The sequence below is a fragment of the Choloepus didactylus genome, chromosome 19, assembly GCF_015220235.1.
Source record: "Choloepus didactylus isolate mChoDid1 chromosome 19, mChoDid1.pri, whole genome shotgun sequence".
Taxonomy (NCBI): Eukaryota; Metazoa; Chordata; class Mammalia; order Pilosa; family Megalonychidae; genus Choloepus; species Choloepus didactylus.
The window spans coordinates 64,561,422-64,589,170 of record NC_051325.1 but is presented as its reverse complement, the minus strand read 5'-3'; the positions used below and the strand labels follow the sequence as shown (position 1 = coordinate 64,589,170).

The window sequence follows — 27,749 nt, the reverse complement described above, 5'->3', positions numbered from 1 at the left end:
GGGGCCCTTGGCCAGCTGCAGCCCGGCCCCCCGGCCCCCCACCTGCCCCAGCGCCCACCGCCCGAGCAGCGGGTGTGGAGCCCCAGACCCCGCCCAGAGCCAGGTGCTCCTTGAAAGGTGGGTCTCGGGTGAGGCTGCAGAAGTGTTGGCTGGTTGAATCCCACTGAACCCCATTAACTTCATAAAAACTCACCTGATCGCCTGATTTTTGAAGAACCAGTTTATTAGATTACACAAAAGCATAAACAATACACCAAACTCTGAAAAAAAATTAACCAATAAGGATGCTTTTTAAAAAATGCACTGTACTCAAATGAGACAGATTTGACCTGCTCAATAAATAGAAATGAAGTAATGGCTATATAATTTTAAATGGAACTGCAAACAGTTGTCCTCTTTTTACAATTATGTGTAAAAACTCCAGGCTTCCTTTGCATCTTCACTGGCTCCCCAGAAGTAGTCATAAAATAACCAAGCACCATCAGGCACACTGCACGAACAATTCATTTAGCCTAAGCTTTTTTCAAACATTCATATTACAGGAAAGAAGATGTAGTACAGTTAATTAAAAAGAACTGCTGGCATCACTTTATCCCCACAATATTACATTAAAACAGACAACACATTAAATAAACATTCTGTTATTAATCATTAAATATATTAACACCAGAAACCATGTATAAATTAGGAAATAAATGTACAAACTATTTCACAAAGTGCTTTTTTAAATATGTACACAACATTCAAGAAATTCTTAATGTAAGACATTTCAGATTGAAGTTTTGGGATGTTGATTTTTTTAAGTGTCTTGTTCTTTCAAAAAGTATTAATACAGCAGTCTTAAAAAAACATCTAAAAGGCATATTCCCAGATTGGCAAGTAATAAAAAATAAACTGTATTTCCACAGTTCTCTAAAATGTTTTAACATTTTCAATGGGAAATTTTAGTCCCCAGTTGAATTTCAAATTAGTTACATGAAAACCGTCAGGAAGGGAAAGAACAAAATCAAGGAAGATAACTTCCTAAATAAAATGAGTACCTTTGTCATTTAACAATTAAGAACTCTCATTTCAGTTATTTGATATGGATATATACATATACATATAAGGGCTTCATATAAATTAATCCCTTCCCACGGGTCAGGGCATTTTAGACACATACGCCTACAAACTAAGTGCTGTGTCCCCACGTGTGCAACGTTAGTCTCCGGAACAGGAGAGCCAGGACAGAACTGGCTGCCATGGGGCAAGTCTGGGCTCAGCCTCCGCCTCTGAGACGGGAACACGAACCACCTCCACTTTTCCCCACATGGATGACAGGGTTCACGCAAGCAAAAATAAATAAATAAATAAATAAAAACACCTTGCAAGTTGTAAAGCACTAACTCACTCTGGATAAAGACTTACATTTAATTTTCAAAACATAAAGCTCATCAACTAAAGAAAAACACTGCCTTCAGTAGACCTCACATATCCAGTACAGGATATTTTTCGTATTTCCTCAGTAGATCTTGGAAATACTTTGGCATTTATCCAAAGCTGTGTGTGTGTGTGTGTGTGTGTGTGTGTATTCTTTAAGGATTCCTGGTAAATACGAACGTTAGTATCCAAGTAATGGTTGATCAAATGTCCGTTCTACTTAATAATAAAAATCTAAGATTCTTCCTTTGTTCATACTTCTCCAAGTAAGCTGTCTTCAACATATGCACAGTTTTAAATAGAATAGAATGTTCCAGGCATGTAAAAATTGCTCAACTCAAATTTCTCTACATAAAATCTTTACTTTTCATTAGGAAGAACCCAAGAATGTTATTGGTGTTCTTTTTAAAATAGGATATGAATGTCAGATATCCCTAGGAGAAAAGGAATGTTTGCCTGGAGAGCTGAACAAGCAGGTCCTGGAAGAAATCATAGAAAATAAACAACTTGCCAACTGTTTGGGAAACTTGGTGTCAGTATTTAAAATTATCTATAAACTTAGAATTGAGCATGTTAAGAATTCAAATCCCAGAAAAGACTGTCAGATAAACAAGGGCCAAATTTGCTTCTGGAAGCTCAATTCCCAGAGAAATGCCTCTTCCCTCAGTTAGACCAGTCCCCTCGGGGAGGCCAATCGTACGTTGCCTTCACGATTCGTATTTATCTGGATACAGTCACTGATCCCTCTTTACTTTTTAATTAAAAACCTGTACCTTTGAGATAAATGGCATCAGTGTAAGACACAGGTAAGGAGCAAGCTCTGGAAATGGCCGTTCACAGCCTCCCTGGCAATGAAGCATACAGGTCTTTGCATGTGCAACAGAAAGAGCCTGGAATGCGCTGCTGGCCCCCGTCGTGGTCCAGGAAGAGGCTGCTGCCAGGCGTCACAGGTCCTTGGGCTGCAGCGGAGCCAGTGGCAGGAGGTGACAACCCACGTCGCAAAATGAGCATGAGCAGAGAAAGAAGACGCAGTCTGTTCAGGTGACCCCACGGATACGGCGCGTGCTCAAGCTGCCCGTCGCTGGGCACAGAGGACTTTGCTGACAAATGACCCCTAAGGTAGTGAGACTCAGGGGGAAGGGGCTGAGAGGAAAACCTCTCCGTCGTGTCCACACACAACACTATACACAGCACCAAGCACGTCCCACCACGGAAGCACCGCCTCAGGCCAGCAGTGCACACAGCATCCTGCCCAGGACGGCGTGGGCTGCGCTTGCAGGCACTGCGCTGGGTGAAGGGGTGACCCGCACGTCGTAACCCATCAGAGCCGCCGCCGCACCGTCCGTTCCCCAGTGCACACGCTCTCCGAGGCTTCGCCCAGCACGCCTGACCCTCACTGCTGGTAATTTCCATACTGGCCCTAAAAGAGATGAAGACAGGTTACACCTCCACACCAGGGTAAAAGGGTCCCCAGCCACGGTAAGCAGACCCCCACGGGCCTACATCCAGAATGAGAGATGGAAGGGGATGCAAGAGGCAAGCAACGAGCAGCCTTCTGACTGGTGGCCGCCCGAACCCTGTGGCAGGGGTCATGGGCCTTCTGAAAGTCCCCAGCACGCCCTGTGGCTTGACTTATCAAAGAGGTCCACACAACCAGAGCGAGGCCGCAGGACTGCCGTGGACCAGGCCCGGGCCGGGAGCTATCCCTTTCCACGAGAGGCTCTGCCAGCTGCGTGTGGAAGGCCTGTCACCCTCTCGCTCCCACAGGTGAACACGGCCCAGCTGGACGAAGCTGGCCTCTGGGCAGAGCCCTCCAAGGTCCCGGCAGAAGAAAACAGGGCAAGAGCAGGGCAGCTGGGTCAACATGGAACCTGAAGAAGAGGCAGCTGGGTCAACACGTGTCCACCGAGGCTGGAGGGCAGGAGGCCCTGGGGACGCGGAGTCGCCCGTCTTCCCCACGATGGCAAGCCACTCGAAAGACCATGACGGAAGCGGAAAATCGTCACTCGTCTTGAGGCCCTGACTCTCCTTGCCCCCAACCCACTGAAAGCCCAGTCTCCTGGCTCCTCCGACTGAGAGTGTGGGGAGAAGGGTGGGATTCTGACTTGAGAATCCCTCCACGCGGCAGCGTCTGTCCCTGAGGTAAACTGGGATGTGGCATTGTCGTTCCTGGAGCCACTGGCATGAGTCTCGTTTGTAGGAATCAATTAGAGCCAGACTTCCTGCCCCTCCACCACAGGATAAAACAGAGAACCCAAACCTGGGGCTGGCCAGCTGACGGGTGGCCGTCTTTGAGCAGCCCCTGGCCCTTCCCACTTCCACACCTACACCGGTGGCTCTCTGCATTGCTGGGTGTCACACTCTGGGTACCCTGGCATTGGAGAACCATGGCCAAGGACAGCACCCGGGCCTCAGACGCAAGCGGTGCCGAGGCCCCACCTCAGGCTGAGGCCTACTGGCCACGAGGTTAAATGGACGCTGTGGAGAGGGATACCTCTGCTCTGGAGAATGTTCCTTCTCACCCCCAGTGTCACGTGCCCCTGACCACCTGCCCAAGGTGAGCCCGGCCACTCATCACCAGTGGGAGTTTCCTTATTTGTCATTGATCATCCTTCCTCCCTTGGGGTATCCAACAGGCAACTAATTTTAAAGTGCCCAGTGCCGAATTGGGATTTTCTCCTAGCTGCCCCTTCCAGTCTTCTGTGTCCTGATAAATGGCAACTGCTTCCAGCTGCTCAGGCCCAACGGGTCACCCTCTCTCCCTTGCACCACATCTAACCCACCTGCAAATGTACCCAGAGTCCTTGCCCCTGTCCCCTCTCTACCGTGACCGCAGTGCCCTCACAGGGAATGTGATCAGAGCCTCCAACCTGGGCAGGGGGTTCAGGGAAGGCCAGTCCGAGAAGGGGATGTGGGCTGAGAGCTGAGGGTGAGACCAGACCAGGGAGGGGACACGCGAAGTGCTGGGGACATGAGGATTTGTCACTGAAGTCAGCGAGAAGTCTCAGTATCTTGGATGCGCTCCAGGGCTCCCTGCCACACTTGGAGCAGACGGCAAGCCCTCACCAGGACCTGGGAATGTGCCTGCCCTGCCCCTCCCAGGTCTGCACCCCACAAGCTTCTGCCCACCTGGGTGCTCTCAGATCACACTGGTTCAGGCCTCAGCTCTTTGGGGACCATACAACTGTCAGCTTAGCAGAGAGGGTCTCTGTGTAGGAGGGAACCTGGGCTCCCCAAAGAGAGGTGTGGCCTTTGACCCTGCTCCTGGGGGCGTAGCCTCCAAGCCCTTGGAATCCCTCATGCTGTGAGGCCTTGGCTGTGGGTGGTGGGCCCCCAGAGGACCACTGGGTTTCTGCTACAAGGTGGTGCCGACCCAGCCTGGCCCGGAAGTTGTGTTCAGCCATGTGGGCACACTCCGCCCGTCTGCCCCATGCTGCCACAGGAGGTGCGCGACCCTGAGGGCAGCATCGCCCCTGCATCCTCCCAGACTTGGCTGGTGCATCTCTTCCTTTGGTGGGTTCTAACTTTATCCTTTCCTGTGGCAACCATGACTGTGCATCTAACGGGTGCAGGGAGCTCTGTGGGTCTTTCTAGAACCCCCTGAATGTGCAGCTGGGGCAAAACCCGCAGCAGCCTCAAGGACATGTCGGGCTAGATGCTCCAGTTTCCTGACCTCGAGGTGGGGCAGCGCCCTGCCACCCCTCCCTCTCCAGGCCTGTGCCCCCTCGCTCCTTTGCAGAGCCTATCGCCACCTGGCACACATGCCCGCTCTCCTGCCCCCTCCCCACCTGGAACGCAAGGACCAGGAGGGAGGGGCCTTAGCTCCCCTGCGCCCTGCTCTGACCTGGCCCGGACAGTCTGGGCCTGTCGAGTGAATGACCATGTCCCGAACAGACGTAAGCTCTAAAAGGACAGGGGCTGTGTCCATCCTGTCACCCGACACAGGGCAGGGGGACAACAGATACTTGCTGAATGAATAACGGACAGAAGAATTGCATGCAAACTTAACAGTAAGTTTAGGATGGAAAAAGCCGCTGTGTCTGGACAAGGCGCGCACAGAGGCAGATTAAGCTTTTAAAGCCTCAGAGGCTCAGGGAATTAACATCCTGGAGGGCCCCAGAAGCTGGCTGGGCCCATGGCGAGCGTGCCAGCGAGCCCCCGCCCCGGGCACCTGTGCACTTGCCTGCTCGTAGCCGTACGGCCGCTGCTGCTGGGCGGAGGGCCCCGTCTGCGATGCTCTGTAGCTCCCGTACTGCTGGCCTTGTCCCTGCTGGTAGCCGGAATACTGCGACGGTGTTCCCTGGGCCGGCCCTGGGGAAACATGCTGAGCCACGTCACCACACCACTGAATTTCCGAAACACCCACCCAGTTTGCTCTGAGTGCAGTGCTTTCTGCTGCCAACCCGCGGCCCACCCAGGCTCACCGGCCCTCCCGGGTCCTCGGGGCGATCACAGGACAGAGCCTCTCTCCAGCACAGCTGAGACACCACTGGGGAGGCAGTTGAGGGGCGCTCACCAAGAAATGCTTGTATTTGCTCCAGGACCAGCTTATGCCATTACGATTACTCATTACTTAGTTAAACATCATAGCAACGGGTGAAAGCGTGAGTGCGAGGGAAAGCTATCATTCTACGAAAACTAAGCTGAAGGCTTTGGAAAGAATCCCTAAAGGCCAATTCTAAAAAATGCACTTGCAGGGGGTTGAAAAAAAAGACTGAAACTGGTTTTCCTTCTTCGTCGTGTACTGGAATCACTGGGAGCTTAAGAAATTCCCGCCTGTGGGACAGAATTGAGCTTTTGTGTCAAACTGCGCTGGGCCCAGCGCTTTATCTTCCAGAAGCTTCCCAGGTGAGTCTACGGCACCCCGTCTGAGCCAGCGGCCCCAGGCGCTGCGTCCTGCTTGTCTGAATGCCCGCTCTTGGCCAAGGACAGTGAAGCTGCAACTGGGGGACGAGCCCCCGGAGTGACGGGAAGGAAAGAAGCCAGCTCTCGTCCGCCGTCCCCACGCAAAGAAAAGCCTGGGCGCAGCGCTGAAATGGGGCTACGTGTCGTGTGACAGTGCCCTGGGGGGTGCGGGAGCGTTTCATGGACCCCGTGGTAACTCACTCTGATGACCCACCTCACCCTGACCCCACGGGGATGGCTCTCACCACGCGTTTTCGGTGGAAGCTCTGCGTGGCCGCCATACAGCAGCTCTGCCAGGAAAGCACCCTCCAGTTCCAACAGTGTGAAAAACAGACACCCCCAGCCTGGGGTCTGGGAGACCCCAATGGAGCATAGACACTGAACACAGCCCCATAGCCCCTTGGGAATGGGTCAGAAATCCTGGGGAGCTGTGTCCAGTTTTGGCTCTTGACAGACATGACCCTTGGGGAGGGACAGGTGCAGCCTCCATCCCAGGGCACTGCCCAGGGGAGCTGAAGCCCCCAATACCTCAGGGCCCATCCTGCCTTACCCGCGCCCTGCCTGGGCGACCTGACCTCAGCGAGACTGGGGGTTTCCGTTTCTGCTCGTTTTCCTGGGTGGACATGATTTTCCCTTTGCTGTACTGAGACTCACAAGGCGTCCTCTCTGCCCACGTCTTCGTATTCTGACATGGCCCCCAGTGCAACACTGCCCACCAGGCTCCCTCAGCCCATCTGCAGTAGGCCCGTGGCCCGTGCAGCCTTTACTACAACCTTTGGGGGTGAACTGCGGCCGAGGAGCGAGCAAGCACCACCAGGCACTGCTGCAGAACTGACAGATCCATGAGCCATTTCAGGTAAAACATCAAAACTGGGGGTCAACAAATGTCCACCTGCACCCGGAGCTTTGCTTCTACACACCGTTCTCCAGTCACAGGGACCGGGGCTCCTGGAGGAACGGCTGGGCTGGCTGGGCAGGAAATGCCCAAGAAGAGCCCGGGGCAACCTGCAGGGCCCAGAGCAAGCGAGAGCCCAAAACCCAGCCCATGGCTGGTCTGAGGGACAGGAGCCTACAGCGGAGCCCAAGGGCCAAAGTCAGGACAACTTGGGCAATGTGACACTGGACTGGATATTAGCCCGAGGCCTAAAGCTAACATCTGTGAGTCCGTACCGATACAAATAACAGGCTGAATAACTAAGTAAATGGGGGAGGAGAAGCAGATCTTCCTTACAGGAGAAATCCAAATAATACATGTGGTCACACCTCCCCCAGGTGGGCCCTGACCGCCCACCGGGCATGGGCTGGCCTGGGAGACTCGCTTCCCAAGAAGACAGCGAGAACCCCTGGCAGACGCCCCTGCACCAGGTGGTCGAGGGGGACGTCCAGGAGAGGATGTGGCGAGAGGGGCACTCTGCTGCAGGGTCTTCCCCTGAACACCTGTCACCCGGTCTTGTCGTGAGGAAGCAGCAGACAGATCCCCCAGACAGGTGCCCCGGTGCCTCCCACCCCCAGCACCTGACCAGCTTCCCCAGCCCTTGGCCCCCAGGGCGACCCCCAGCCACCGCCCAGGGGAGCCTGGCAGCCTGCTGCGAAATGCCCTGTGGGGTCCTGAGTGGCCTGGGGCAGAGGGAGAGTGGAAGGCAACGCTGGTGAAACCCCAGTGGGGTTGGGGCCGGGGGCGTGGGCCCTGGGGACCGTGCACCACCCTCACAGCGTCTCTAAACCGACGGTGGCGCCCAGCCTTACCGTAGCCCTGCTGCTGCCCGGGGTACTGCTGCCCGGGGTACTGCGGCTGCGAGTAGCCCTGCGGCTGGGCGCCCTGCTGGTAGCTGGCCTGCTGCTGGCCATACTGCGAGGCCCCTGCAAGGGAGACACGGCGTCGGTGCCCGCACGTGCCCGCCACGTGGTGGCTACAGGTGCACCGCCCACAGCGACCCGGGAACCTGGTTACACGCTCCCCCGTTAGTTCATAGAAGCACACAGGGAAGGCCAACGCAAAGGATGACGGCGGCTCAGCAGCACAACTGAGACAAAGACGAGGGCCGCGCAACATCGCAGAGCAGAGCTTCCAGACAGGAGCGCACCGGAGCCGGGTGGAAGAGTCTGTGCAAGCGGCTGAAAGCGTCATGGGAAACAGCGGCTAAGGTACAGCGTGATGAGGAAGTGGAGCTACTTCTAAATGCCAGACTAAGAACCGATGCAGGTTGTGCTTCTGTGTATTTTTATGGAAACACACACACACCTGTTTACTCTCACAAACGTATTGCAAGGACGGTCTGTGCATCAGTTATGGAGAAACGTGTCCTCACTGGCAGAAGAGCATCAGCTCCCATGCCCAGAACCCACTCGGGCCGTCTGTGTTCACAGCACTCGACACCAAGTACTGTGTTCGATCCCTGAGAACCCTGCGAAGGAAGGGCCGCCGCGGCCCCTTTTCAGGTGAGGAAGCTGAGGCCCACAGCCAGTGAGTGAGGAACCAGGACTCAAGCCCAGGCAGCCCCAAGCTGGGCCTCGGCACCTGGACTCACCCTGGGCAGTCAGAGGTGGGGGGGACGTGAGGAGGGAGAGAGGACCCCCAAGACCTGTTGCCAGCTGCTGCGCTCTCCCGAGAGGACCCGAAGCCCGTCACCGTGCTCTCCCGAGAGGACCCTGAGCCCCCCCGTCACTGTGCTCTCCCGAGAGGACCCTTGAGCCCGTCACTGTGCTCCCGAGAGGACCCTGAGCCCGTCACTGTGCTCTCCTGAGAGGACCCTGAGCCCGTCACTGTGCTCTCCCGAGAGGACCCTGAGCCCATCACTGTGCTCTCCTGAGAGGACCCTGAGCCCGTCACCACACTCTCCCGAGAGGACCCTGAGCCCCTGTCACTGTGCTCCCGAGAGGACCCTGAGCCCGTCACTGTGCTCCCGAGAGGACCCTGAGCCCCTGTCACTGTGCTCCCGAGAGGACCCTGAGCCCGTCACTGTGCTCCCGAGAAGACCCTGAGCCTGTCACTGTGCTCTCCCGAGAGGACCCTGAGCCCCTGTCACTGTGCTCCCGAGAGGGCCCTGAGCCCCCGTCACTGTGCTCTCCTGAGAGGACCCTGAGCCCCCCCGTCACTGTGTTCTCCTGAGAGGACCCTGAGCCCGTCACTGTGCTCTCCCGAGAGGACCCTGAGCCCGTCACCACACTCTCCTGAGAGGACCCTGAACCCGTCACTGTGCTCTCTCGAAAGGACCGAGCCCCCCCGTCACTGTGCTCTCCTGAGAGGACCCTGAGCCCGTCACTGTGCTCCCCCGAGAGGACCCTGAGCCCCCGTCACTGTGCTCCCCCGAGAGGACCCTGAGCCCGTCACTGTGCTCTCCCGAGAGGGCCCTGAGCCCCCGTCACTGTGCTCTCCTGAGAGGACCCTGAGCCCCCCCGTCACTGTGCTCCCCCGAGAGGACCCTGAGCCCGTCACTGTGCTCTCCCGAGAGGACCCTGAGCCCGTCACTGTGCTCTCCCGAGAGGACCCCGAGCCCCCGTCACTGTGCTCCCGAGAGGACCCTGAGCCCCCATCACTGTGCTCTCCTGAGAGGACCCTGAGCCCCCCCGTCACTGTGTTCTCCTGAGAGGACCCTGAGCCCGTCACTGTGCTCTCCCGAGAGGGCCCTGAGCCCCCGTCACTGTGCTCTCCTGAGAGGACCCTGAGCCCGTCACTGTGCTCTCCGTCACTAATGCTGAGGCTGACGCCCGCTGGGGTTGCCACCGGCTCCGGCTCCATGGTCGAGTGCTAACGAGACACATTGCACCCTTGCACCCTCACTCTTCTGAACGCTTCAAAGATGGCTTGTGGTTTCCCACCCAGCTCAGAGGAACCCCGAGAGTTTCACGAGGTCCTTGTTTTATTTCTAAACACGCAAACCAAGGGGGTATGGTTCTGGTCACCCTTGTAAGGGTTTTCCTCGGACTTTATCACACAGTGCCACGGAGATCACAAAAGACAAATGTTTATATTATTACTCATCTCCGTGTTAGTAAATCCAAGAGAAATATTTTCTTTTTTCTTCAAAGAATAGATCTTCTTAGTTCTTACTCCAAAAATCCTACTCAACGTAAACCGTGGCCTTTGGTTAATGGAGATCATCAACGTTGATTCCTGCGCTGTAACGGAGGCCCCCGTGCCCACCGCACGCCGATGCAGGCGCTGAGCGGGTACAGGGGCGGGGGTGGTGGGAAGGGGGTGGGGATTTGGCCTTGCTTTCCTGCTCAGTTCTATGTAAAGCTAAAACTCCTTCAAAAATGTCTACTGTTTAAGAAAAGAGGACAATCTAACTACCCATGCCAAAAGCCTCATTTTGAAGGAAATCTACTTTCCTTCAAGCTGATCACCAAATAATTCCCAGGAGTTAAGAGAGGAATAGTAACAATCATTAAAAAACCTTCCTACAAAGTTTTCCTAATGGAACTCTAAGGTGTGTCCATTTGAGGTTTAGCAGAGATTAAATGCCCTTCATTGTTTACAAAACATCTTTGTAAACTGACCGTGCTTCAGCCTGTTCTCCTCATCTTCTCCAGATCAGGGCTCTGCTCTTCACACACACCAAGTGCCCAAATCCGCCTTCAACCCCGCCCTGGGCAGGTGCAGGAGGTGGTGGGCGGGCAGGACCCCAGGCCCCTCACTCTCTGCACCCAAACACACAAATAAACAGCCACCCGAGATGGATGGTTTTCTTTTCACGAGGTCCCAGAAATGAGAAACTGGGGCCAACCACAGGAGCCGGATCACAGAAACTGGTACCAAAGAACCCACTTGTCCACTTCCCTCCTCCGGTTGTGAACGACTGTCCTTTCCACGAGCTGGAAAATTTAAGCGGTTTTAAACTGGACCCTGTTCATCTATTTTTCCTAAAAATAATGGCTTTATAGAAATATAACTCACGGGAAGCCTCACAAATCCATTAGGGGAATTCAATTTGAGGCCACAGAGAAGGTAACACGACCAAACACCCTTGCTCGGGCCGGCTCCCCCGGGCGAGCCTTCCGACCCTGATGAAACACCCGGCTCTGCAGTGCGCTCCTTCCCCGGAACACAGCCTCGGTGCCAGCACCTCGTGGGCAGCACTGCTCTTCTCCCTCTGCCCTGGGAAGTCCATCAGGGGGGCTGCAGGTGGTCTAAAGGCGACTGGCATTTTATTGGACAGCTCGTGCAGTCTCCTGTCTTTCGACCCCATCTTTCGTTTTCCTTGATAATAAATGAGCTAACCCGTGTGAAACTGGCAGGACGTGGTCCGGCGCGTGGCAGGAGTGTAACCAAACCAGCAGCGGGGGCCCATCCCAGGGGGAAGGCGCCTGTGTGGGCCTCCGCGCGAGGAAGGGGCACGCCTCCGCCTGAAAGAGCCCCAGCGATGCCCACGAGTGCTTCCCAAAACCAGTCGCGCTGGAGCAGGCACAGCCTCTGCTCTTTCGGGAACGGTGCAGGGGGACGACGGATCGGCCGTTCCAACAGACACTGCCACCCGTTTTTCCTTTTCATTTTTCCATCTTTATCTGTCTTTTTAAGAATCTTGCAACACTCTGTGCTGTTGCCATGGAGAAACAAAGCCCAGTACCATTTACTTGAGAAAAAAGAGGACAGGCGTTTGTCAGTTCATGTGCTCTACTCCTTAAAAAGGGTAAGGGTGTGCCACAAGGAAGTGGACAACGCATTCAATTTGTTTCATATAAAAGTCGCAGACGCACCCGAGGTGCACTCCCTGCCGTCTGGGGAGCAGCTGCCTGCGGGCCCCCGGCTGTTCCGAACATCCACGCCCGGGGGAGGTTCACACGCCAGCAGCCCTGATGGCCCTTTGGGACTCCGGGGGCGAGGCTGGGTCCCAGCAACCACGAATTTGGGGTCTGCTTCTTTTCAAAGACAGGCCAGTGGCCAGTGCTTAGTCATTTTAAAATCTGACTCCCAAATGACAAGTTCAGTCACATGATTCAGTAGTTTAAGACAAACCAACAAATACCTTCCAAAAGACTTGGGGTGGGGGTGGAGGAGCTGCCATCCCTGCCCCCAGCTGCCCCCCACCCGAGCACCACGCTTACTGGTTTCTGGGGTCTTTTTCCAGAGTTTGTCTGTGGTGCAGCACAACGTCCTATCTCCTTGTTTTCACCCAGTAGGCAGTGTGTCCTGTGTCATCCTGGGGTGTGTGCAGCAGCTGCCCAGCACCTGCTCACCCGGCCCCCCATGTCTCCGGTGGGGCCTCACTGTGGGGAGGACACAGCAGAGCCCCTCCGGCTCCCTCCTCCAGGCCACCTTCTTCTATAGGGTACTACAGACCCCGACAGCACCCCCACATCCCACTGCTCCTCGTCCACTTCAATCAGCCCCCAGCCCTGCTGCCCTGGTCAGCCCGGTCAGCCCCACGTCCTGCTGCCTCAGCCTTCCCTCTGATGCGCACTGCTGGCAGGCGGGCAGCGGTCCACCCCCACCCCAGCCAAAAAATGAGCCGCAACTGGCTGTCAGGAATGGGGAGAAAGGCCGGGGCGCCCAAGCCCAGCATCAGCCTGGCTCGCACATCCCCTCCTCACACTCCCCAAGCAGCCAGCTGGGCCTGGGCAGAGCCTGTGCCCCGGTGATGCCCTCTCAGGTTCCCATGACTGAGCACCAGGAGAGCGGGAGACCCCACGTGGAGCCCACGCTCCTGACCAGAGAGATCCTCCCGCTCGGTCATTTTCTCCCTGGGGTTGCTAACACCTGTCCATCGTGACTCAGTTTACAGTGATCAAAGGCGGGCCCCTTACCCCCCTCGTAGTAGTGCTGGGAGGGCTCCTCAAACGGCCGCTCGTAGCTCTGGTCCGCATAAGACGACTGCTGGTAGGCGTACTCGCCGTGGCCTGCAAGCAAGCAGAGAACCCAGTCAGCAGGTGGCCAGCGGCCCAGGGCCCAATAGGGCCATGTCAAGGAGACCCTCCCGAGGCGGCCCCGAGGTGAGAGGCAGTGCCGGGTGTGAGTCTTGCGTGCCCGCAGTGCCTGAGCCTCACGGTCCTCACTGGAATACACAGCCGTCCACCCCACCTCACGGGCAGTTGCAAGGACTCAGCAGGTCACAGTTTACAAAAAGGCAGAGGTGTCCCGCACCCGACGTGGGACAGGCACGGGTCACATCAGCAGTCGCCAGTGCCATGCTGTCACTCACTGTCAGAGCCCTGCTGGGTGCTGTGGCCCAGCAGGAGGTCCCCTTGCAGCCCCCATGCTGCAGGGAGCACAGCTTGTGGCCTGTGCCCGTCACCCTGCCCCGACCCCATTGCCCTGTGCTGTCCCCACACACACCCCAGCCAGGGGCCCTGGACACACTGCAGACAGGATGCCAGAGCCTCCAGGGCCGGGGAGCAACCAGGCAGCGTGGCCGGCAGCACGGGCAGCCCCGGTACCCCACCCCTGCCCCAGGGAGTGTCCCGCTTGGCGCTCACCGTCGGGGTAGTACTGCTGGCTCAGGGGCTCCGAGGCGCCCTGGCCGTGATTGTACTGCTCGCCGTAGTACTCCTCCTGGCCCAGGTACTGCTGAGATGAGCCTGCGGGGGGCGGCCCATCAGCCCTGGCCCTCTGGGGCCACCCAGCCCCAGCGGGGAGCACCCTGGGGCTACCCCGGCCATCCGGCTCTCGTTCCCCTGCAGCCCCAGCCCTGGACTCAGCCGGCCCCCAGCCTGCTGCCGATTCCCAGAGCCCACAGTCCCCTGCTGCCCGCCCCGGGAACAACAAGGCCTTCCACAGACTTGCTGGCCTCAGACCCCCGATCTTCCATGCTCGGCACGGACAGGCGCGCTGAGCCCCCTGAACACCCCCCGCCCAACCTGGCATGCAGAAACGCAGCGCCGGCACTTCCTGGGGGCCCCCCCCTCGGCAGGGGCCGGCATTACCTTGCTGGGAGGACCTGTAGGGCGCCATGGGCCGCTGCCCCAGCATGCCGCTGCCCTGGCCGCCCTGGCCCATGATGGTGATGGACGGCTGGCCCTGGTAGTGCTGGCCGCTGCCCGGCGCCGAGCTGTAGTGCGGCGTGGCCGATGGCTGGTGCATCATGGAGACTGTGGGCGCAAAGCGGGGCCGGCTCACCTCCGGGAAGGCTGCTCAGAAGGCACCCCCTCCCAGCCTGGCCCCTCGTGGGTGCCCACAGACCCCGAGAACACCCCTGAGATCACCCAGCCAGATCTCCCACCTACCCGTGTCCTAGAATTCGGTCAGAACCTTGCTGTTTGCACCAAACACATTAAAATACGTCAATGTTGAGAAAGTAACAATAAGTACTGCCAGGTCGGGGGACGCTGGGGCTCCCTGGCCAGTCAGGCTGCGCACAAACCCACCCTCCCTTCCTGCCCTAATGGGGCCCTAGGAGGGGTCCATAGTGACTCTGCGGTCATAAGAGCACAAGGTGGACCGCTCCACACCGACAGGCCTGTTCCTGCATGTCGCCCTTGCCCAGAACCTTCTAGAACAGCACCACCCAGTAGAAATCAGATGTGAGCCGCAAATGCAAGCCACGTACTTTACATTTTCTAGTGACATCTTAAAAGGTGAAAAGAAACAAAGATGAACTTGAATGATATATTTTATTTAACCCAAATGGGTCTCAAGTACTTTGACCCGCGACACGTAACCGCAGAACACTAAGAAACCGCCCTTCTCACTCCTGCTCTAGGCCTCTGAGGTCTCAGCTTGGGCTTGCCCTCCCTGAGCGCCCAGTGGCTGCATGGGGGGCCCTCCAGCCTTGGGAACGACCCTCGGCCTGGTGTCCAGGATCCTTCAACACTCCCCTGGGCCTCTGGCCACAGCGCTGCCCACGTGGGGCATGTCCAGTCCTGTCCCTCTGGACTCTGGCAAACGCTACCCGTCCTCAGAGCCTCCCCAGAAGCCCCCATGAGAAAGAGCCCACCCCTCCCCCAAAGTCCAGCCCCGTCCAGCCTGGGCCAGAGCCGCTGTGCACCCCTGGAAGCTCCCGCAGCGTTACTCTTCGCTTCCCTCCTACCGCCAGCGTCCCCCTCCCGGGGGCAGCCCCTGGGGAACTGTGCGAGCAGCCTGGACATCCCAGGGGTTCCCCATGGGCCAGCTGGGGCCCCGGGCCGGGGCAGGCGGTACCTGGGTTGGACGGCAGGTTGAGGTTGGAGCGAGATACATAGCTGCTGAGGGCACCCTGGCCCTGCATGGGGGTACTCTGGGAGGCCGGCCCTGCATGGCTGTAGCCAGGCCCCGCGCCGTGGCCGCTGCCCGCCATGCTCATGGAGGTTGTGGGCAGCGTACTCTGTGCCGTCTGCTGCAGGGACACGTGGCTGGGGCCTGCCAGGAAGGTGGGACGGGTGTCAGGGCTGGGCAAGGGTCAGCAGAGACCCAGCTGAAACCCTGACGCCCTTCCAGGCCTGAGCCATGTGGCCAGGCATCCCACCTTCCCCCCAAAACCCTAGGCAGGCGTGCACACTGGTCACTGATGCCATCAACCAAGTAAAGGGCGAGAGGGCACCCATAGGGCAAAGGACAGGCCACTAGGAGCATTTCATTATCAGGGAGCCACGGGGAACCCCGCATTTTGCAGTTGAAGTAAACACAGTTTGGGTGTGTACCATCAGAACTGAGCAGCGGTTTGGAATTGGGGCCTTCTTCCCTCTGCATGGTCACCCCAACGTGCAGGTAGTGACCAGAGCTTTGGGAGGAGAGCCTGTGCGGGGTGAGGCACCAAGTGCCTGCCTTGTGGCCTCGTGGCCAGGCAACCCCAGCTCCCCACCCCACCCCCCGCCTGCCCAGGCACTCACCATTGCCGATCTGGCCCTGCATGAGGGAGGCGGGCGGCAGGCCCGAGCCGATGGCGTCGCTGAGGCTGCTCTGCGAGTGCAGGCCCTGGCTGGAGCCGCTCTGGGACAGCGCTCCCGGGCCCAAGCTCAGGTTCTGGGTTGGCGGCTGCAGGCGACAGGAGGGGTTTCAGGGGTGGGTAATTCCTCCGAGAATGCCACCCGGTTCTGCTAGAGTCGCCCCGCTTCGTGGCTCCCTGACAAGCGTCTCTAGCAACGGCGATGTAGAATCGAGGGATCGACCACATGGGTCCAGAGCATTTCGGGGCCAAGATGGGGAGCAGGCCAAGGGCTCTGTGTGGATTTTCAGAACTGTGAGGAGCACCAAGCTCACCAGCACACCTGGGGGCAGAGGCAGGAACCCGTCCCCAGCCCACCTGGCAGCACCCGGCCGGGTCCTCCCAGGCCCAGCCTCATCCCTCACCCCCCGGGCCCTGGGCCCTTGCACCGGCCGCACTGGCCTGGACGTGCAGCAGCTCGCCCCGCCCTGCCAAGCCTCCTGCACTCCTGCCATGGGGGGCCCCACCCCAGCCCTTCCCTGCCACTCCACCTCCAATCACGGTGCAGAAGGACACTGAGCATGCAGGTGACACCCCAAGGCCCCCATCTCCTGGTCTAGACCAAACAGCAGCCCCCAGGGTTTGGACACAGATGCTGTCTACACCAGGCCAAAAAATCATGTTTCAGCAGATCCACTGGCACCTACCCGGGGAAGAACCCAACCCAACGGTCCAGTCAAGGTGTTAACGTTTTCAAGGGCAAAACGTACCCGGGCGTTTAAAAGGTCTGTCCTTTCTGGGGTACTAAAGGGTACAGGAGGTAGCCACTTCCAGGGACAAGCGCCTTCCAGAATCTTGCTGCTCTGCAACATCGCGCTTCCCCACTCCCCACAAAGGGCACCTGAAGCAGGTGTGGGGCCACACGTTCCCAGAGATACAATTTAGTTTTGGGAAAATACATTTTAAGAAGTTAAAATGGAAGTAAAATATTGATGCATTCTACCACTCAAAGTGTTTCTGAATTTTGTGCACAGTTTGAAATCTTTTAAACAGCCTGGAAGGGCTCACGACGAAGGATGGACATCCTGTCAGCCTCCCCCACTGCCCCCCAGGCTCCTTGGCCACCTCCGGTTTGGGTCTTCTGGCGTTGCCTCCCCTGCACTGAAGAGGCCAAGGCCACCCACTCAGACGCTGTCTCCGCTTGCTGGGGGGTGCCACCCCCATGCTGATGGTCCTCCCAGCGGCTGGGGCCCGTCACTGCAGATGCATGCTCAAGCCTCTCCCCAGCAGGAGGCAACGGGCAGAGCCCCTCCCCTCCTCTGCGCCCCATGTGAGGGCCTGGGGTACTCACGGCGGGGAGCAGGGACTGCATGTTCTGGTTGGAGTCTGCTATCGTGGCCAGGTACACCAGGTTCCGGTGCAGGATCTGCTGGTACCTGCAGGAGGGGTGCAGCGAGAGGTGGGGTGCAGTGAGTCAGGGTGCAGTGAGAGGGTGCAGTGAATTGAGGCGCGAGTCGGGGTGCAGCGACAGGGTGCAAGTTGGGGCACAGCGAGAGGTGGGGCGCAGTGAGGGTGCAGCGAGAGAAGGTGCAGCAAGTTGGGGTGCAGTGAGAGGTGGGGAGCAGTGAGTTGGGGCATAGTGAGAGATGGCGCAGCAAGAGATGGGCAGTGAACTGGGGCGCAGTGAGTCAGGACGCCGCGAGAGTCGGGGCGCAGAGAGAGTCGTAGTATGGTGTGAGGCGGGGGAAACAAAGGGCTCTCGTTGCCCACAGGCCCCTCTGGAAGCAGGAGGAGCTTTAGAAAGACAGCCTCCTGGTCCGGCCAAGCCCAGTGGGACTGTGTCCTCAGAGACCACACACGGACAAGGCCACTTGCCTGGTCGGGAACAGACAGGTGACAGAGGGCCAGGAGGGCCCAGGCCAAGCAGGCAGTGTGAGCAAGTCCCAACCTGGCTCCTATGGGGCCTGAGAGTCCCCCCAGCCCTCATCACGGCCTGAGGATCGCCTCCCGCCGGTGTCAGGTCACCCCCACACCTTTTCCACATCCAACCCTGGGGTCCAAGGCTCGGCCTGCAGGCCCTCAGTGACCTGGGGCATGCTGGCCTGGCCCCCCCAATGCTCCGGCCCCCCTCCCCACCGTCCTGGAGGCGACGCTTATGGCCTCTCTGAGGGGCAGGACCCGGCGGGTGTGAGGCTGTGGCTCGGCGAGTCCAGGGGTGCCTGGCGGCCCAGTGACCCTGGCAGTAGTCCTGCAAGGGCCCGGGCCGCGGGGACTCACTGGGCACACTCGGCCGTCTTGCCCTTGCTCTGGTGGTCCAGGATGCACTGGATCAGGTGGTGGTTCTCGTCCAGCATCTGGGGAGAGGTGTGGGAACGTGGGTGAGTGTGGGGGATGCGGGGCTCCCTGCCCGGCCAGCCCAAGGCGCTCCTGTGGCCTCACCCAGGACAGGCCACAGCCCACCCTGGACCCCAGGGGCAGCTCCCAGCTGACCTGGGCCACCGGCTCGGAGCCACCCCAGCCCACAGGAACCTCACTCCCAGGGCCACGTCCCAGGGTTTCCAGGGCCCCCACGTGGAGAATGGACAGACCCACAGACCGGGACCCCACAGGGCGGGCATGGGTGCTGGGCCACTGTGCAGGGTAGGGGTGGGCTGTCTGTGTTCCCTGGAGCTGACAGACACTGCACCCGGACTGTGGCTGACCCAGGCCAGGGACTTGGGGGATTGAGGATGGCGCAGGCTCCACACAGCCCCCAAGGCCCTCCCAGATGGGGCCACTTGGCCACGCTTGGGTTCACGCTGGGCCCAGCCGGAGGGTGTGGAGAGAGAGGCAGCAGCAGGAGGAGATGACAGGCTGTGGCCTGTGGCTGCATCCTTGAATGCCCCACATGGGAGACAGCACGTAGGGTGGCCTGGAGGAGCCCCGGGGGTGGTGAAGGAAGCAGCAGGATCGGAAGGCACCGGGGTGTGGGCAGGGGCCCTGGAGAGACAGCCGGTGTCAGGATGAAGGGTAAGGGGTGAGAAGGGCGGCACGGCCAGCGCCCAGGGACCCAGGGCTCCGGGTGAGCACGCAGGGCAGCTGTGCGGACACCGGGACCCTGAAGGAATGAGATGGGAGACATGTCCGGCATCATCGCCACCAGCCTGGCGGCCAGCACACCGTGGCTAGACACGAAGGTGCCAACTGCACCCTAGACCTGGCCTTGCCCCTTCCGGAGGGTCCAAGAAGCACACAGGGAGAGCCCCAGGCCCCACCTCAGGAGCCCTGCGTCCTCGGGGCAGGGGCAGCAGGAGGTGGAGCGGACGGGGCCCCAACCCAGGCCTTGCTCCACGAGGTCTTCACTCGAGGGCTCTCGGGGAGGACGCCCAGGTCTCCTGGCTCCCCACACGTGCTGGGGGGCTCGGCCCTGGGCAGAGAAGGTGGCCCCCCTCACCCACAGTCCCTGAGGGCCACCTACCCTTCCCTCCAGCCTAGGAGGGCCCTCTCACTGCAACCTGCCCACCCACGCCTCAGGGTCCCCTCCTACTGGCCCCCAGCCCAAACCCTAGCAAGCCCCCCAAGGCACATGCACCCAACTCCTGCCCAAGACAACCCCTCAGACCCAGCTCCCTGCCCCCTACATCAAACCACATCACACTCAGTCCTCCTGGGTGGGGGACAGCAGCCGCTGAATATGCCAGACGCGGACCACCAGCCTCAGCTCAGATGGGCAAGCCCGGGGGGCAGCCACCAGCCCCTGTAGATGGGGTCGGGGGGGGCATGGGGGCTGGAGGGAGCCCTGGCTCCCGTGCATGACTGCCACGGGTCGGCTCGCTCCACCCCTGGGGTGGCCTCTTGCCTGTTCCTTGTCACCTCCCGGCCCCCACCATGGGACGGCAAGGTGCCGGCACTACGCGCAGCAGCAGGTCAAGGAAAGCAGCGGCTCCCCCGCTCTCCCAGGCTAAGGCTCCTCCAGAGTCCCTGAAGGGAGCCGCCAGCTCCTAGAGGTGCCTTCCCCTCCCTCCAAAGGCTGGCCCGAGAGAGCGCCGCGATTCCCGCGGGGACTGTCGCCCACGGACACGAGGTCTTCCCTAAGACATCCTGCACGGAGGCTTCATTTCAGTGTCGGTTCGAAAAGGGCAAAAGGAGGGTGAGAAGCTAAATGGTCAATAGATGGGGTTAGTTAACCACAATAGATGGGGTTAGTTAACCAAAGTATGGCACAACCGCTCCACGGTGCGGGAGCCAGCGCGAGAACTCTCGCGGTATGTTTTTGAAGGCAGGGAGAATATCGTGTCACGATGTCAAAAAAAAAAGAAAGAAAGGAAAAAAAAGGCAGGATTTGGAGAACTACCTTGGTTAAGTTAAACACACTCATGGGAAGAAAAGACAAGGCGCCCCAGGAAAGACACACAGGCCCCGAACACCAAGCCCTGGCTGACCCGCCAGGCCGGGGAGGGATGGGGAAGGCAAGAGCCCCCAGGCGCATGGAGCGGTGGGTGCGCAGCAGCAGTGAGGTTTTAGGAGCGGGGAACAAAGCGACGGGTGGGCATCGGCAGCCCGGGGTGAGCTGGGCCCCCAGCCGAGATCCTGCGCCCTTCACCCAGCACGGCCAGGGGAGTGCCAGCCTGGGAGGAAGAGCCGGGGAGCCTGCGGGGAGGGCGCCCAGCGCGAGCCCCCCACGGCCCAGCCCAGGGCAGGAGTGTGGGGTCAGGCAGCCCCCCGCACTGCGGAGATGCAAGCCTGCTGCAGAAACCAAAACCCAGACGCAGACTTCACCGGAAGAAACTCAACAGAAACGCCGATTATCAACAGACTCAGGAAAAGAAAACCTATTGGACCCATGAAGAACAGGATGCTCTTATAAAAAAGAGAGCCAGAGCCAAAAGAGCTCTTAAGAATTTAAAATACATCAGCCTAAACAATAAACCTAACAGAAGACCTGGAATGAAAAGTTTAGGAAAACTCCTAGAACTTAAAAAGACGAAAAATGGAAAAGGTCCTGAAGCAAGAAGGACGGTTCAAGTGGGCCCATGATAGTCCTGCCAGAGCCTCCGGAAAGAAAGGAGACCCAGGGAGGAAATGAGCCAAAAACCAGAGCCAAGTGGTGCAAAGAAGGGTCTCCTGGGGCAGCCCAGGTCCTGGAAGTGGCTGGTGAGAGTCCGGGTCCGGTGAAGGGCTGCAAGCCCCAAGGGCCTGGAAGGGCTCCGCACACGCCTGCAGCAGGGGCGGCCGGGCGGAACCCCCTCCAAAATCCCCGTCAGCCCAAACACCGACTGCGCGGGGTTTCAGACATGCACCTGCCTCCCAGACCGAGGGACCTTCCAGAAGGAACCGGCCCACACGGCCAAAAGCCCCCGCGCCAAGGAAGACACAGGACCAGAACACCACAAGCCAGGAAGCTCCTGTGCGATGGAGGAGCCGCGGAGGCCACGGGTGGGCTGGAGAGGGGTCTGCAGCTCAGATCACGTCATGCGTTCACGCCCCAACCCTGCTCACCCACCGCGTGCACTTATCGTTAGGAAGGAGTAAAGGGGCACTGGGTCTGCAACCCCCAGACGGTTCAGGGAAAGTCGCCTTCCCCACGGCGGGGGGGGTGAGGAGAGTGCAGACACGGCCACGCCAGCTCTGCGGAGTCTGGGCAGAGGCAGCACGGGGATTCTTTCCTAAATTTACGTCCTGTATACCTACTCTCAGCAAGCTACAAGAGCACACATGCCACCAAAACAAGGGCGCAAACCCCAAAAGTCACCGGGTCCAGGGCGATGGTGGAGGGAGACCTGAGAGCAAGGAGAGAGGCTGCCTGAGGCGAGGGCTTCCGTAGCCACGGGAGAGAACGGGATTGAGCCATCACCAGAGATGACCAGGAAAAAGGAGAAATACCCAACTCCAGGAAAAAGAAAAGGCCATGCAGGCAAAGCACACACGTGACACCATGTGGCTGAGTCACGGCCACAGCATTAGCAGCCGAGGGGCACCTGCCCCCACATGGGGCCACCGTTTGGGGCGTGTGAAAGTGCAGAGCCAGCACTCTGCCGTCTGTGAGGGCCGCAGGCAACACCTACAACAGTTCAAGGAGCTGCTTGGCTGAGCAGTAAGGAGGGCCCATGGCTGCTGCGGGGCAGGCTGCTGGGCCGGGGGAGCTGCCCCTAACCTTGAATAGAAGCTCCATGGAGCGACTAGACTCTACATGCATGCACGAGCAGGCTAAGTGTAAACACGGGCCTAAGAACGAGAAGAGAAGCAATGGAATGCACCAGAACATGGCCCAGGGTGCTCTCTGGGTCGGAGACATCCATGGATGCAGGGTCTTAGGTTTTTCCTGCCTTTGTGCCTGTGAACATTCCTAAGAGCATCAACTATATCCTTAGAAAGCTACATCAAAGAGGCCTGAAGTGACACCTGCGTCGGCATGACTGGAGCTGGGCGACGGCCGCACACGTTTGTCAGCCTGTCCTCTTCACCTGTGTGTATGTGTCTGAAAATGTCTGACCCCGATGCAGAACTGGAAACCAAGCATCCGTATACACTGACAGGAGGATTAAAAGCCGCCTTCAGTTTCTTCACCGTTACTGCCACCTTGTCTAAACTTCCTGAAGCGTGGCCGTGTTTTCTTATGTGGGAAGGCGTGCCCCAGACACTTCGCTCAGGAAGGCTGGTTTTCTGGGGTTTGCAGCTGAGAGGCATTGCTGTTGAGAAAGCGGTCGGGACTCGTGAAGTTGGCAGGGCTGACACCGGGAGCCTGGCTGAGGCAAGGATGCAGGGGGCACAGTTGAGAAGGTGGGACCCGCAGTGGTGAACTCCCCATCTCGGACGTGTGCTTCACTCATGGTGGAGCAGGCAGTAGACGAACTGGAGCCAGGAGAGACCACCATGGGCAGCAGCATGTGGGACGCGGTCAGGAGCCATCGCCCTGAGGGGGGGGGGGGGCGCGGGCAGCCCCAGCAGAGGGTGTGGCACGTGCAAAACCACGACCAAGCAAGTTCTAGGCCGTGGGATGGAGCAAAGGGGCCCCAGGGCGGCCAGGACCGCAAGCAGCTCTGTCCGACAGAGCCAGGGTAACTTCTCAATCGCACCTGGCCTGACCCCGGGGGCCGAGAGGACAGCGCTCAGGAGGGGCCACAAGCCAAGACCATAAGGCAAGTTGGTGCCTCTGTCAGCCGCTGCGTCACAAACATCCCAACGCCACGTGGCTCAGGCAACAGGCTCTGAGGTCCCGTGATCTGGGCCGGCTGGCCAGGTCTGCTGGCCCTGCCCGGGCTCTTGGCTGGGGCGGATCAGGGGCCAGCCTCAGCAGGACACCAGGCAAGGCCTGGGCCTCCCTGTCCCCAAGGCCTCGGATCCCAGGGCTCCGAGAGGGCAGCTCCAAGGCACTGCTGTGCCACATCTGATGTCCCATCGGCCCTATCCAGTCAGGAGGCCACGCCCAGCGTCCACATGGGGTGGATGCCACGAGTGAAACCACCTTCCATGGAGGGTTTTAAGGAAACGGGACTCAGCAGTCCGGGGGTGAGAGGGGGCTATTGAGGCCTCAAGGTGGGGTCCTGGTTGATGGGGGTGGTGTCTGGGAGAGACTGGGTCCTCAGGGCACACAGGGAGCAGGGGGTAGAGTGTGGACCACCAGGGAGAAACCTCGGGGAAGCTCACTGAAGGGGAGCTGCACTCCCACACACCCACGGACGTGGCCCTGGACGGTAGGGGGCGCAGGGGGCTTGGGGGCTCATTGCCCAGGGGGGTTCAGGTCACCCCATAACAGGCAGAAAGGCTCCTCTGCCACATGCTGGGGTTGCTGGTTTCAATTAATCAAGTTCTATTGGTTCTTGTTTAAATGGAAAAAGAGATCACAGGCATGAAAAAGGTCAGGCAGGCCCTATGGAAGTGAGCCTCCTGCCCCCACCCCAGCCTGCTCTTGGAACCCTCCCCCAGAGGCCACCACTGCCACTAGCCTCCGGCTTCTTCTGGAAGTATCTTACACTTAGGGGTGCACATCACCTCCCCATCTGCCACACACATGGAAACTCACCCTCCCCATAGGCCCATAGCAACCCCTTCCTTGCCAGAGCTGGGAGACGGCTCCGGGTCTGCACACAGACCCACCTCACGGCTCCTCAGCAGTGGGAAAGCCCAGCAGACGGACAAACACCTGGCACCCAGGCTCCTCTGCCTTCTTGTGCTGCCACAAAGGGCCCCGCGGTGGCCGCCTCCATACAGCATGAACAGAGGTGTCCTAAGAGCCGGTCAGGCATCGCCAGGTGGGCCCATCGGCACGTCTCAGTGTCCCCCCAGCTCCTGGGGCCCACTGCCAATGGGAAACACACACGAGGTCGGCAAGCCAGCACTCAGATCCCACTGACGGGGACCAACGGGGGCCCTTCGGACAGTCACCCAACCTCAGAATAAGGAAATCTAAGAAAAAAAGGACAAGACCTGCGTGCGCACACACACACACAAGGCCCTCGGAGGGGCTGGTGACTGACTCCGGCCAACAGCTGCCACGGCCTGTGTGGGACACGTGTCCAGTTTCCAAAGACTTCTGAGAACAGATAAGCCGTGCTTGACATCGATGCAGCAGCAGGCCCCCCAGGTCTTCTGGGACTCTGGGATGCTTGTTCATGTCAACCACCACAGCACAGCAAAATAATTCTGCTTCTGCGAGAATTTCCGAGCTGCATAAAGACGTGCTGCTGCATTAAAAATCTCTGTGCACTAGCAGCTACCTTTTCTTCTTGACATGACCCTGGCCTTGAGATGACACGCTGTCGTCATGCAGGGGAGGCCACACCAACTCTCTCACATCCATGGGACGGACAGGACGGAAGCGTGAACCACCTGGGGCCCAGGGGCTGCTCCCTGAGTCCAAGCACAGAGTCAGGAGCCCAGGCCCCCACCCACAGCCCAGGGAACAGCCCAGGAGCAGAGGGCCAGAGCCACGGGGACAGCACCGGGGAGGGGGCACCTGGCCGTGAGCAGTAGGAGGGAAGACCCAGCTGCTGCCTTCCCCTCTAGGCTCCACCTACAGCTACCGGATGAGACAGACACTTGCTGGGTGGGTGAGGGCTGGAGCTCGCAGCTTTGCAAAGGAGAGGGGAGGTGAGGTGGGGATTGCCTCTTTATCCAAATGCACCGAGGGGCTCCTGAGAGTCTGGGCAGCTGGACTGGCATCTTCTCTGGAGGAGCCCCAGTAGATGACGCTCCCGAGTTTTCTTGGGCAGGAGGAACAGCGGCCTGGCTGTGGCTGTTCCTCCTGGAGAACACCCTTCCCTCCACTGCCCCACCTGCACAGGTTATAGCTGGAGCCTCTGTGGGGCTGAGGTTCGAGTACCACCGAATGGCTGCAACGAGCAGACCCCTGAAAGTGGGCATATCACAGCACAGAGCAGAGATGCCCTGGGGCACCTGGCCCTAGGGACGGGGTGAGGGGATGTCCCCCGGGTGGAACCGGAGGCAGCTGTGCGTCCCTTCCCCAGGAGGGCCCCAGCTGGCTGGGGATCAAGCGCTTCAGGAGCAACCATCCGAACACTATCAATTAGCCTCATTAATGGGAGGCCGCGGTGCGGAGAATCCCCGGACCATTTACAGGTGCCAGAAACAGCCTATTTTATAAACAGCTAATTTACTTTCCTAACCAAATGAACCCACATTCTTTAAGACAGCAGGTCCTGGCCTGAGAACACAGGGCATGCCCACCCCCTGCCCAGATGTCGCCCCATCCCTGGATGCCCATCCACACATCACTTACCCAGACCTGCATCTGCTATGCAGCCCCCCCTGGCCAGATGACCCTCCCTAACTCCATGCCCCTCACCGGGCAGAGGGGACAGTGGAGCAGGATTAGGGTTTGACCACTCCCCAACTTGCCTCCAGGCACCAGCCCTCTACCAGGCCGGCAGCACCGATCAGCCCCAGGTCCCTGCCTGCCAGCTCTGCCCTGTTCCCCGGGGAGCTCTGCGGCAAGTCTCCCCACTGCACAGGGGGCTGAGACTCAGAGGGCCGAGACCCTCTTCCCCTCCTCTGGTCGAGGAAGCAGCAAGAAGAGCACTGCAAGCGGCCACACGGCGCACGTCTACTGAGGAGTTCCTGCGTGCCCAGTGGCACGGAAACACCTTGCACGCCCGGCCAGGAGCAGGGCCCGAGCTGGCCATGCACTTGTGCCACAGCCTCGGGGACCTCAGAGCTCGGTGCTGAGCAGCAGGGATGCTCGGGTGCTCAGCCAGCGGAGAGCTGCAGAGGGCAGTCCTGGCCGGGGGCCAGTCAGCCAGGCACCAGGGCCAGTGGAGGGTCCCTGGCAAAGTGGGGTCTACCATGATTAGGGGGTTCCCACCCAAGTGCACTGCAGCTCACACCTGTGTTTAACTGTTTGCTCAACCGCCACACCCAGATCACACAAGACCCCCACAAAGCTTCTAGACCCTCCGCACCTCTGCTCCGTCGATTGTCCTCGTCTGGAATATCCCTCCCCAGACACATCGAGAACAAGGGCCAGATTCACCAAGGTGCACCCCCCAGAGAAAGGAAGACTCTTGTGGGGACCCAGGAATTGTGCTGTGGACAGGGGTGCCACAGGAAAAACAAAACCACAAGTGTGGGAAAGAAATCACTGGTGCGACCCAAGATGGTAGGAAAATTCATGCGGAATGGTCAACACTGATTTTCAGCTAAATATGTCTTAAAAAAGAAATGGTAGAGCACGTAAAGTTTCACCTTCAAACCAGAAGGTTTTTGTTGACATAGTGCCGGTAAAAGGTGTTCCCAAACGCAGGTGAATGCTGGCCCCAGAAAGCCAAGCGTCAAACTTAGAGCCAAGGGAAACGCTGGGAGGCAGATGCGGAGAGTTTCTGGGAGAAGGCCTGGCCCCGGCATCGCCCCCGAAAAACCACCCGACCTGCGAGGAAGAGCTGGCGGCCCCAAGGGGCTGCGGGGCTGCCCGCCACGCCGGGGACCCTCCCCGGGTGCGTCCGAGTGTCGGCACCCGGAGGAGGCGGGCGGGGTGCGGCCACCCCAGGCTCCCCGCGCCCCAGTCCGCCCGCCTTCGCCCTCCAGGCTGGCAGCGGGGCGAGACGAGCCTGCGCCCTAGTCCCCGGGGCGCGGCGGGGACCCCAGCGCCCCCAGCCCGACCCGGGCAGCGCCCGCCGACCGCTCGAGCCCCTGTCGCTCGGGCGGGCGCCCCACAAAGTTGGCCCAGACTCGGCGCGCGCCCGCGGGGAGCGCCCCCCAAGGCACGGCCCGGTGCCCCCCGCGCTTTGTTCCCGCCGCCGCCCGCGTCCCGGCCCTCGTGCGCGCTCGCCGGCACCTGCGGGGCGCCCCGCGCCGGCCCGCGCCCACCTTCTGGATGGTTTGCTGCGTGACCTCCCCTTTGCCTCTCGGCCGGGCGGACGCGAAGGCCACGGACATGGTCGCCGGCGCGGGGCTCAGGCCTCGATCCTGAGGGGCTTATTCTCCCGCTGCGCTCGGCGGCCGAGGGCGCTCATTCTCCGCAGTCGGGGGCGGGGCGGGCGCGGGGGGCGCCGCGTCATGGGCTCGCCCGCCCCGCCGCCGCCGCCGCCGCGCCCCCGGGCCCCCGGCCCGCCGCCCCGCACACAGGCCGTCCTCGAGCCCGAGCCCCGCGGTGCGCGCCCCGGCGGCCGCCCCGCGCGCCGCGACCCGCCGCCGCCGCCGCCCCGCCGCCCCCCG

At 59.6% G+C, this 27,749-nt stretch overlaps 1 protein-coding gene across 4 annotated transcripts; it reads right to left on the bottom strand.

Annotated features, from left to right (window-relative positions):
- Nucleotides 1-199: 199 nt before the first annotated feature.
- Nucleotides 200-27,686, bottom strand: SS18L1 (SS18L1 subunit of BAF chromatin remodeling complex). Of its 4 annotated transcripts, none has more exons than XM_037811793.1 (11): nt 27,402-27,686; nt 18,378-18,454; nt 17,452-17,536; nt 16,066-16,210; nt 15,398-15,595; nt 14,185-14,349; nt 13,738-13,839; nt 13,069-13,161; nt 8,071-8,184; nt 5,603-5,730; nt 200-2,839 (listed from the first exon to the last, which is right to left on the bottom strand). In XM_037811793.1, exons 1-11 carry the CDS (start codon nt 27,468-27,470, stop codon nt 2,813-2,815), a joined length of 1,203 nt encoding a protein of 400 aa, XP_037667721.1. In that variant the 5' UTR covers nt 27,471-27,686; the 3' UTR covers nt 200-2,812. The 4 variants fall into 4 exon arrangements, 3 of the variants coding, with proteins under 3 accessions (XP_037667721.1, XP_037667722.1, XP_037667723.1); XM_037811794.1 differs by lacking the exon at nt 27,402-27,686 and adding an exon at nt 18,803-19,547; XR_005213119.1 differs by lacking the exons at nt 200-2,839; nt 5,603-5,730; nt 8,071-8,184 and adding exons at nt 9,775-12,183; nt 12,370-12,493.
- Between the last annotated feature and the right edge of the window lie 63 nt (nt 27,687-27,749).